Source organism: Electrophorus electricus, chromosome 18, assembly GCF_041902795.1.
Source record: "Electrophorus electricus isolate QZ-2024a chromosome 18, ASM4190279v1, whole genome shotgun sequence".
NCBI lineage: Eukaryota > Metazoa > Chordata > Actinopteri > Gymnotiformes > Gymnotidae > Electrophorus > Electrophorus electricus.
The window spans coordinates 19,080,569-19,092,701 of record NC_137514.1 but is presented as its reverse complement, the minus strand read 5'-3'; the positions used below and the strand labels follow the sequence as shown (position 1 = coordinate 19,092,701).

The 12,133-nt window shown below is 37.1% G+C and overlaps 1 protein-coding gene across 3 annotated transcripts in view; it reads left to right on the top strand.

Annotated features, from left to right (window-relative positions):
• Nucleotides 1-11,038, top strand: part of LOC113590752 (NACHT, LRR and PYD domains-containing protein 3-like) — a 29,829-nt gene extending 18,791 nt beyond the window's left edge. For 2 of the 3 annotated variants that reach the window (XM_081701670.1, XM_081701669.1), the window contains 4 exons: nucleotides 4,739-4,912; nucleotides 6,120-6,293; nucleotides 9,565-9,611; nucleotides 9,737-11,038. In XM_081701670.1, coding sequence (XP_081557796.1) covers nucleotides 4,739-4,912; nucleotides 6,120-6,293; nucleotides 9,565-9,611; nucleotides 9,737-10,293 — 952 coding nt within the window. In that variant the 3' untranslated portion in view covers nucleotides 10,294-11,038. Of the gene's footprint in view, nucleotides 1-1,684; nucleotides 1,971-2,460; nucleotides 3,176-4,738; nucleotides 4,913-6,119; nucleotides 6,294-9,564; nucleotides 9,612-9,736 lie in introns of those variants that run through there. The other variant, XR_014118333.1, reaches the window with a different exon arrangement.
• Nucleotides 11,039-12,133: the final 1,095 nt, after the last annotated feature.

Sequence of the window (12,133 nt, the reverse complement as noted above, 5' to 3'; positions counted from 1 at the left end):
AATGACTGATTGCTGACCTTTTCATAGCAGAAGGTGAATAACACAGGACAGGTTGCATAAATGACCATCAGTGTAGTGCAGTATACCAGGAATAATTATTCACATACTGCTGGATATAAAAGTCTCTGTTGTAAATGTTACTTCTAAAGTTTCTGACTGGGTCAAGAAAGAACACTCATTGCTTCATTGGCTGTTGGCACAGATGGACTAAGAAGACGAGTGATTTGTAGCTTTGTATTTAATTACAGTGAGCAACATAAGGTTTCAATCTGACTTTCAAATGTCATGCAGTCTAGAGAGTGCTGGTAGAAAACAATAACAAAGAATCTAGAGAGAAATTATTTTCTCTATGTAATAATGTAGCTCAGTTGAATGTCACTGAGAGTCAGAAAGTATCAGATGTGCATAAACCGGACTTTTTTAAGATTCATTTTTGTTTCCATGTCGGTAGGAACAGGTGCCTGATTACTGAATGAATCATTTTGCAAGTGGTTTCTCATTTTGAAAACATTTGTTGAGCAGAGTATGAGTGATGCAGAATGACAATTTTGCCTGGAGGAAGGCGTGTATTTTCATAAAGGTGGAGTGATGATGTTTTCTCTCACTCCATGGTCACTCTGGTACCACTGCAGTGCAACATGTGCCATTGACCCATAATGAAACTCCACAATACATTTTTCCAAGCTTGGTGTGCTGTAGGTACTTTCAAAGAAACCCTGAAAGTGATCAAAAATGCAAGTTTACAATTATGCTGAGGTCACTACCACAAAAGATTTACAGGGATGTGTTACATTTCCATTTTTTTTAAATGGCTAAAAAAAACTGCTGTGTCATTTGTGCTATGTCATTTATTCATAGAATAAATCCTAGTCAGTAGAGTAGGTTAGAGTCCAATATAACAATTAACCCCATGGTTCACCACACCCTCTAAAGGGAACGCGGGCATACTCAAATAAGTTACTTGATATTCTTAAAGTACATTACATTTACCAACATAGCATTCCTTAGGACTATTACAAGTACCTGCTTACCGATTTTCAGCTGTCTACATGCATCCGTTCGCCAGAAATCCCATGCTGAATACACCGGTTTTTTTTCGGCTAAATTTCCACAAACACGTGCCTGCCCTTTTAAGTTGCCTTCTAAAACATTCTTCCGGTATAAGAGAACTTCAGATTTTGTCATAGAAAGTTCAATTACCATCAAATAAACACCGTGACATGTTTAAAAAAGTATATAGAATGCTAATACAGCTCTTTATTAGCTTGCACACTTCTTAGAGCAAAAACACACGTTCGGTTCCTTCGTAACCTAACACAAAATACGCAACCTATAGTTACATCAAACTGCACGTTACTATCCTAAAACTGTTCCTGAATAGAGCATTGTACCCTCCTTTCTTAGAATCCGTGTTTGTTATTCGTCCATCAAATAAACGTTCTCTTTGATTGCTTTGTTTTTCTACCTTTGGCAAGATTCCGTATTGTGTTGCTGTTCATGGTTGGCCTATCAAAAGAGCTTATAGTAATGGACCGTTGAAACCAAAGTGATTGAAACCACTTTCAGCAAATAGTATTCCCTCAGAAGAAAACATCGACACCTCATTTGCCTTGAATACTACACTACAGAGGTGGGGCGGGCCACGCGTAAACACAATATAAGGTCCTGTTGCGCACCAATATTCTCCATTTTGGAAGCGCATCGCATGCGCAAGTCACTCCATTTTGGCTAGTTCGCTTTGTTTTTGTAACACGTTCCGCTTTTTATGAAAATTTGTTATTTTTATCACAGTAATGGAGAGGAAAAGGCAATTTACAGTTTCAGATGTCCATGAGGAGCTATTTAGGTTTAGCGAGGTGAGAGCGATGATGGTTCCGAGGTGAGAGCGATGACTTTTCCACGGCTGCTAGCATGGATTTTGTTGATCAAGACGCTATTGAGCTTGGAATCGACGCCGTGCTCGATGTACCGTAAGTATAAAATTCATATAGCATGCGTGATTCTTTATTGTAAAAGTTCAGTGTTGATTACGTAATATTTAAATGTCCATTGAATTTGCTCCTATGTTGACTGAAACTCTAGTACTTGTTGTATTGTTTATCACACTGATTGTGTAAGTCGTAACTCTCTCTGGATAAGCGCGTCTGCTACATGCCCTAAATGTAAAGATAAATTATTGTTGTTTGAGATGGAGTTTGTATTTTGCACTAGGCATTAGCATTAGCATTGGTTAGCATTAGCATTAGCATTGATTAGCATTAGCATTGATTATAATTAGCATTGATCATCATTCTAGTTCATTGGTATCTTGGTTATATGATTGTAAAGCGTCCTTGATCATGCAAAGGCACTATAGTGATGTAATTGTAAATGTATGTAGTAAATGTAGTAATTCTTATTTAGTATGGAAATTTGTATTTATTTTCATCTTCATAGCTTACTCCTGTCTTTGTCTTGCAGTGAAGAAAATTCACCCTGCCCTCCCCCATCTGAGAGATTTCACACCTCTTCTGCCCCACCCCCAGAGCCATCAGCTTCTACCCCCTGCCAATCTGTGGACACCCCTCACACCTCAGGACTGCATAGTCACAGAGGCCCCAGGAGACTCCAAGTGGACAGATTGGAGACGTCAGGTCTCCAAGTAGAAAATACAGTGCATCTCTTGAATTGTTTATTGTATCTGCCTCAAATTTTGCATGTTTTTGGACAAGACCCTGGTGAATCAGGAAATGTAGAGGTGGAATGGAAATAAATCTCCAGCATCAATAGAAACACTTATGACCCTCCAAAATCAAAGGCGTTTTTTTTTTCGACATTTTCTTCTCTATTAGATGAGGTCAAATGGACCCTAAATGATGGAGAAATAAGTCTGGATGTGAATGAATGTCTAATCCCAAGTGTCTACTTCAATTTGAATCTGCAATGATCATGGTGTATGTGTATAATTTCAGATATCTGGTGTTAAAGTGAACAAGTACAAATCGTTCAAATGAGCTCAAAATGGCTGGTTGACAAAGGGGTTAATTAGAATACTGTAGAACTACAGGCATCAATGCTCTGCCCCTCAATTCACACCTAAGACCAAGGCAAAACTACACCTGCAGTGAGTAATTACAGCTAACAAGCAACTAGATTCAGACAAGAAGCCTTGAATTTAACAGAATCTAAAGAAGAAGTAAGTAAACTCAGAGCCTACCTTAACCAACCAGAAGATAATCAGTACACCTTTTAAAGTTTGGAGTTCTGTAGGTACTTTCACAGAGATCATGAAATTTGGCAAAAATGCAATGGTAAAGGAACTCTGCTTTTAGAGGGCCAGTGGTTTAGAACCTCATATTGGCTTTTTTTTATATTGGCTTGCCCTTTTTTAAATACAATTTGCACTGGACTTTGGGATATAAAGACCATAATGTGTTGTGAGGACACGGAAACTCTGTAGTTGTGCTGGGTTCTGCATTAGTGACACACTGGCATTATGGTGCCTCTGCATGTTTTTGCCTCATAAACATCATCATAATACAAACTTGTAAGAATTGCAGTAATGAACAGATTAGCTATACTGTGGAAAAATAGCAAGAAAGAGTCCCATGACAGAATGAGGAATAACTACTATATATGTGAGTGAGTGTGTGTGTGTGTGTGTGTGTGTGTGTGTGTGTGTGTGTGTGTGTGTGTGTGTGTGTGTGTAACGTTGGCCTGAGTGCTGCAGGGCATGGAGCAGGATGCACAGACTCCCTCGATTTGGTGATACATTTAATAACAAAAAACATATATGACACTCAAGGCACTCACACAAAACAACAGACAGTTATGCTATCAGTAGATATATAAACAATAATACTAACACTAACGATGACACTAACACCAACAATGACAGTAATAGTAACAATGACCAACAACGAGGCACACACAAGCCGGAGTTTAAATAGACAAACAAACATGTAACATCAACCCATGCACACGTGTGTGCCATCACTGAGGGTGTGGCTACAAACTATGGTGAACTCCCCTGCACATGGCAGTCCATACCACTTGACTCATGGTTGGGGGGGGGCTGCATTTCCATGACAATATATGTGTGTGTCCTTTTGGAAAGGTCCACTCACTCCTACAACTCAGTTCTGCCTTATATTTGGAAAACATTAGTTATAAACATTTCCTGTTTTGCTGCTGGTTCAGGGGAGAATGTATTTTAGAAGATAAAAAAAACCAAAAAACTTATAACTCCATAACTTTAGTAACACAAAGGGAAAGTGGGTAAACTGACCATCCATTCACAGTAACTGCATTTACTAAATAAATAGAATGTGCACAGACATAATTATGTACTAAATGACAAAAGAGCTAAATGGAGATTTTGTCTTTTTATATCAGATGCAATTTTGAAAAAGCATGAGTGTTAATTCTGGTGGTAAAATTTGGTATAGCTGTATATTTGAGCTGTCAGCTCAGTGTAAATGCCATTTTCTTCCATCTGTTTGGTATAAACTATATTCGAAACATGAAATGAAAATGTCAGAAAACTCTATAAAAAGGTTTATTTGAATACCTGGTATTGTAGTATATATTCAATTTGATGCAATTTCTTTCCCCAGATGGCTATTTCAAAAGCAAAAGAAAATAATAAAAAGATAAAGTTAGATGGACAAACCTCAATCTAAATACCCAACATGACAAGAAATCCCCATACAGTCTATGGGGTATGTTGTAATATTAATATTTTTGTATCTACTTGCAGGCTATCTGACTGTAATCTTGGCGAAGCGATTTGTAAAAATCTGGGATCTGTTTTACAACTGGCAAAGTCTCCACTGAGAGAACTGGACCTTAGTAACAATCATCTATGGGATTCAGGAGTGACAGAGCTCTCTGCTGGACTGAAAAGTACAGATTGTAAACTAGAGATACTAAGGTAAGTTGTGAATAGTTGTGAATTTAATCTGAAATGTAAATTATGTGTTATTCAATTATCTTTATTTATTCATAATAGATTAATGAGTTTGTTAATAAAACAAAGGAGGTCTTTGAGTCAGTTTTAGGACATTATTTGGCATCTGTTGGAAGTCAGAGCTTCTCAGGTCAAGCTTAACATGTTTCACAGAATAATTATTAAAATGACTGAAAACTACTGTCTGTGAGATGCAGAACTACAAAAACCATGTAGCCAATCATAATCCAGTGAGATTTAATATGACTGCTAAGTGCTTTAGATATTCATGAAATGAATAGATCGGTTTGACTGACAGTCTATAATACAGCCTGTTATTTTTGATTGACAGTAAAGAAGTAGTAACTTGAAAAACAATTTTGAGGTGTTATTACCATATGCTGAAGTAATGCTTTTATACTGTGCATTTCAAATGATATTTTAGATACTGCCTAATTTAAACATCATATGTTTGGTCTTTGTTGTTATATATGTATTTACATGATCACAATGGAACCAAGTTTTTATTGCATTATGCTTGGTAGACTACATGTAACATTGCTATTATTGTCAAATAGGTTCTAGTAGTACAACTTTGAACCACTAATTATGTTTGTAATTATGTATGTATTTAAACCCCTGTTGATGTGTACTTTGTTGTTGGGTATTATTCATGTAAGATGTACATATTCATGTTAGATGTCTAGTTTGGTTCTTGTTCATCGTCTTCATGTCGCACAGCTTATATGTGAGTGCCATACTGTTTATTGTTCTGGTCGAGTGGGAATAAATGTTGTCTGCAACAAGAGAGGCCTGTGCATCCTGCTCCTTGCCCTGCAGCACTTGGGCCATCACAATATTAGTTCACATGTTAAAAAAAAAAAAAAAAAAAAAGTTAAATAATTTTAATAACAGCAGCAAAATGCACTTCACCACAAATCATTCCAGTGGAGCTTTTATAGACTATTAAACCTGGGAACATTTGCCAAATAATTTCTTGTCAATGAAATTATGAAATTAGAATAAGATCATTTGTTTTCACATGTTGCAATTATCTTTTTGAAACTATTCAATCTAGTTATTATTAATATTGTTCATGTATGTCACAATGGTGTTACTGTGCTGCCACTTGTGAAGCAAGTATATGTATCTCACTACTTGTGTCTCTCCCTTTTTTCATTCCTTTCTACAGACTGTCTGGTTGTTTGGTCACAGAAGAAGGCTGTTCTTCTCTGGCTTCAGCTCTGAGTTTAAACCCCTTAAATCTGAAAGAACTGGATCTGAGCTACAACTACCCAGGAGAGTCAGGAGTGAAGCTGCTCTCTGCTGTACTGGAGGATCAACAATGCAAACTGGAGACATTAAAGTATGTAGCAAAGCAGACCCCTCCCCCCCTTGTGATTCTACTTTATATTGGATCTACTGTGCTGTCCTATGCTGTTATATAATTGATTGTGTTTGGTATTTAAGATGGGTGACTTGTCTGAAGTGACTGATTGCTTGTATGCAAGTAGTTGCGGGATATGAACATTGGAGAGAGTCTGTGCATGAGCAATAGTGTAATGTAAAACATTTGGAATAATATATATCATATTGCTGAATGTGAAAGCAAGAGTTGAAGATGAAACATCACACCACCAACAAACACATTATTTAGGACAAAACAATAAATACAAGACATTGTACAGTCTACTGCACAACATGAAAGGATGCAAATGTTTGGGTTTTTGTCTATTTTATATTACAAATTACTGGCCATGTACACTTTACTGCTGTCAAGGAAATTTATGTTTGATCATCAAATTGCTAAAAACCCAGAAATTGGAATGTGAAAATAGTGTGCTGTTAGGAACCATCAAAGACTTAAAAATAAACTTAAAAATCTTAATTTACCTCAATAAGACATATGTTAATTTAGATGTGTGTTTGTAGTGTGGGTATTCCACAATGTAAAGTTTCCTTGTTAACTTCTATGTTTATAAATTGCTCACCTGTAAGATGTAAAAGGACTGAGAGTCAAATGGAAAAATGTATGCAGGTGACACACTGGTGAATGTGCTGGCCAGTGCTTGAAGAGGGAAAGAAAACTGCTCCCTTTATTCAAATGTTGGGGTGTGTGTTTGTGTGTGTGTCAGCAAATCATTAAGTATTACATTCTGAATTTAGTAAATACTCTAGGAGAGATCACTCATGTTCACAACATAAATTTGTTCATTCAAAGTGTCAATCATTTGCCAAGCTACTAATTCTATAATTTAATATAATTTAATGACTAATTTAATAATGTAATATCTATAATGACCTTATGTATTTGTGCACTGTTGTGAGTGTGCACAAAAATACATTATTTCTTCCTTTGGCCAACAACTGGGCCATACACCTTTACCAATTTTATTATTAATGATATAGTTGGCTGCAGTAGCAGTAACATCTTGTGTTTTTGCTGATGTTACATCAAGAGGCTCCTTGCTGCTAGGAGTGGCACTAATGTTATCTTGCTGCTAGTAGCCTCCATTTAGTACTGGTTCTGGTTGAAGTTCTGCTGTCTCACACTCTTGGTCCCTTTTTAGAGCCAGGCCAACATTGTTTTTAGCATTACTTAGACCATCATTAAAGTTAGTTGTCTTAGACTTGTAGAGAGAACAAAAACAGGTCACATTGTGCTTCCTGGGTAATGTAGTTTTTTTTTTTTTTTTTTAATAGGGTAATTATCACCAAAAACCTGATATAGAGAGGACAGAAAATAGTAGGTGGAGCTTGTGAGAAGTGCTGGTACTCAAGAATAAGTTACAGTATACCAAAAGAAAAGTGTCTTACAAAACAAGAATTGAAAATACAGTGGTGTGAAAAAGTGTTTGCCCCATTCCTGATATGTGATTTTTTTTGCATGTTTGTCAGACTTAAATGATTCAGATCATCAAAAACATTAGACAAAGATAACAAGTAAACAAAATGCAGTTTTTAAATGAAGGTTTTTATTAAGGAAAAAAAAAATCCAAACCTACATGGCCTTGTGTGAAAAAGTGATTGCCCCTTAAACCTAATAACTGGTTGGGCCACCCTTAGCAGCAACAACTGCAATCAAGCATTTGTGATAACTGGCAATGAGTCTTTTACTGCGCTGTGGAGGAATTTTGGCCCACTCACCTTTGCAGAATTGTTGTAATTCAGCCACATTGGAGGGCTTTTGAGCATGAACCTCCTTTTTAAGGTCATGCCACAGCATCTCAATTGGATTCATGTCAGGATTTTGACTAGGCCACTGCAAAGTCTTCAATTTGTTTTTCTTAAGCCATTCAGAGGTGGCCTTGCTGGTATGTTTTGGATCATTGTCCTACTGCAGAACCCAAGTGTGCTTCAGCTTGAGGTCATGAAAGATGGCCAGATATTTTCCTTCAGAATTTGTGGTTCCATTTACCACAGCAAGTCTTCCAGGTCCTGAAGCAGAAAAACAGCCCCAGACCATCACACTACCAGCACCATATTTTACTGTTGGCAATGTTCCTTTTCTGAAATACTGTGTTACTTTTATGCCAGATGTAATAGGACATACACCTTCCAAAAAGTTCAACTTTTGTCTCCAGTCCACAGAGTATTTTCCCAAAAGTCTTGGGGATCATCAAGATATTTTCTGGCAAAACTGAGACAAGCTTTTATGTTCTTGCTCAGCAGTGGTTTTCGTCTTGGAACTCTGCCATGCAGGCCATTTTTGCCAAGTATCTTTCATATGGTGGAGTCATGAACACTGACCTTAACTGAGGCAAGTGAGGCCTGCAGTTCTTTAGATGTTGTTGTGGGGTCTTTTGTGACCTCTTGGATGAGTCATCACTGTGCTCTTCGGGTAATTTTGGTCGGCCAGCCACTCTTGGGAAGGTTCACCACTGTTCCATGCTTTGTGGATAATGGCTCTCACTGTGGCTCCCTGGAGTCCCAAAGCCTTAGTAATGGCTTTATAACCTTTTCAAGACTGATAGATCTCAATTACTTTGTAGCTCATTTGTTCCTAAATTTCTTTGGATCACAGCATACTGTCTAGCTTTTGACGATCTTTTTTGTCTACTTCACTTTCTCAGGCAGATCCTATTTAAGTGATTTCTTGATTGAGAACAGGTGTGGCAGTAATCAGGCCTGGGTGTGGCTAGAAAGCCATGTAGGTTTGGATTTTTTTCCCCCTTAATAAAAACACAAAACTGCATTTTGTGTTTAATTGTGTTATCTTTGTCTAATATTTAAATTTGTTTAATGATCTGAAACATTTAAGTGTGACAACATGCAAAAAAAAAAGATATCTGGAAGCGGGCAAACACTTTTTCACACCACTGTAGGCGGTCCTACCCTCCTAGAGTATCTGTCAGGGTGATTCGCCTCTGACTAGCCTGACAGGCCTTCTTCAGGTATACCTTGCAATTACCCCCTTTTGCCTTCGGAGCTGCTTCAGTTTTTAATGGCATAGATTCAACAAGCTGCTAAAAGTGTTTTAGTCTAGATTGCCATGATATCAAACAGTTGCTGCAGATTTGTCAGTTGCACATTCATGATGAGAGAAAGAAGGAGATGAAGTGATTTTCAAAAAGAAATGTTTAATTTGAATTTAAATACTTTAAACTTGCATTTATGACAATTCTTTTCTTCTTTAGAGTGGAGCATGCAGGGCCGATCAGAATCAAATCTGGCCTAAGCAAATGTAAGTTCACTGTATGCGCACCCACATGTGCACACACACACACACACACACACACACACACACACACACACACACACACAAAAACAATTTGTGTCCTGTTCTATAATATCTGTTCTTGTGCATAGATGCATGTGATCTCACATTGGACCCAAACACTGCACACAGACTTCTTTCTCTGGATAAGGAGAACAAAAAGGTGACATGTATGCAGGAGCCACAGTCCTATCCTAATCCTAAGCATCCAGACAGATTTGATTGCTGTGTGCAGGTGCTGTGTAGAGAGAGTCTGTCTGGACGCTGTTACTGGGAAGCTGAGTGGAGTGGGGAGGGCACTGAAGTAGTAATAACATATAAAGGAATAAGTAGAAAAGGACGTAGTTCTGAATGTGAGTCTGGATGGAATATAAAATCCTGGAAGTTGACTTGCACTGAAACCAAATATTTGGCCTTTCATAATAAAAAGGAAACTGTCATACCAGTCCCCACCTCCAAATCCAAAAGAGTAGCAGTGTATCTGGACTGGCTTGGTGGTATTCTGTCCTTCTTTAGCATCTCCTCTGACCTGCCAACACTAACCCACTTGTACACATTCCATTCCAGATTCACTGAACCCCTCTATGCAGGGTTTGGGTTTGGTTCATTTGGTCATGGGTCCTCAGTGCATATTTGTGTGATAGAATAGTGTCCTGTTTCCTGGAGGAACACCCTTCACTACAATGGGAGGAGGACAGGATAGGACAGATATGATGTACACTCAAGCTCGCACAAAACACCCTCACAATCATGCTGTGGCTGGCAGATGTGTACTGTCCTATCAGGTCATTACATTCCTTTTTTTCTCCTAGATTGTTAATGCTAATGAGAAGGGCATATGGGAAATTGGGGAAACATTCTCAAATTCTTAAATTTGTATGTATTAAAATGTTTTCATTTTTCACATTTAGTCCCATGATTTTTGATCAGTTCCAGTTTTATAGCATAGCTGTTGCACTGCTGGCAATATATCTTTTAGCAGCTGTGATTACTTATAAGCCTACATCTGTAGCCAAGGTAATGGTAAAATATTCCAGTTTGGTTGGCTCCAAGTTTTTATTTCAGTCTGCTGTCTTAGCACTTGTTAGTGAATTCTGTGTGTGAAGGAACTTCTCATCTTTGAAGTGATATATATGGTTTATAGATTAAAGGGGGAAAATTAATACAGGGTTAAACATTCTGGAAAATGACCTAATTTAGCTCTGTAGACATATGATTTTTTTATATGAAGAATCATTTGACAAAATGCAGTGTGTATAATTTGAGTGCATGTGTATTCAAAAATTTGGTTTGTGAGTGACTCCTATGTCTCACCATCATATAGAACAATTACTGATTCAAGAATGATTAATGTTGTCTGGTTAAAGGTCATGAATAAATATTCATAAAGATCAGCTTTGTCATACTGTCATACTTTGATGTAAATAGGTAATTCAACAGTTTGAAAATTATAGGATGTCTTGAAGTGAAATATCCCCAATAATGCTAACTGACCAGATGTTAACGTCAAAGCTGCATCATTTCCTATAAATCTTAAAGATGTAGTCCACATTATCCTTAAAAGGTGAGTTTTTATTTAATTTATGTTTCTGAATTATCCTACATTTTATTGCCAATTCCTCAGACTTTAATTAAGGGTATTCCTATGGAATCACTATTGTTAAAACTAGAAGCAACACAAGGTTAAAATATAAACCTTCAGGTTTAATGTGTGTAAATATCACATTCATGATCACTGCTCTAATTTCACAAATTTTTTTTCCTTCTGGATTTGAAAACTGTCCTCACTCAACAAGTCGCTACATTACGTTCAGCTGCTTTTGCTCAAGTGTTGTAACTCATTACACACTACAACTAAGTTTTCTCCAGAAGATGGCAAACAAAGACAAACAGACAGGTGAGTAAGGTTAACTTTGGAAAAAAGCTAAATCCAACGTTTTTCAATCCACGCAAACTTTGGATTTATCTAAATTCTAATAAAAGTTTAAATAGTCAAGCTTAACACTTTATGCACATAGATTCACTGATTCCCATAGCCTAGTTGTCAACTTGTCAATGAGTACTAATGTATTCATAGATTTTTGAACTGAAATGCTTAGTGGTTACTTGAACGTTATGGATCAGTTTTATATAGACTGTAGTCTCTGCTATAGGGCTTAAACCTGCAATGCTTTTGAGAATGTAATTATAAAAAATAGTCATAACAGATTTAGTTGTTTCCATGGTGTCAGTTACATTATTATACACCAGTTCTGGATACAGACTTTAGTGTCACATTGGTAATGCTAACATTAGGAAGTGTACATTTAGGTAACCTTTTTATCCAAAGCAACTTACAATTATGACTGAGTACAATATGAGCAACTGAGGGTTAAGGACCTTGCTCATAGTGGCAACTTGGCGGTGGAGTGGCTTGATCTATGAACCTTCTGATTATTAATCGACTACATGAAACACTGTGCTACCACTGCCCATGTAGTTTAATTTTA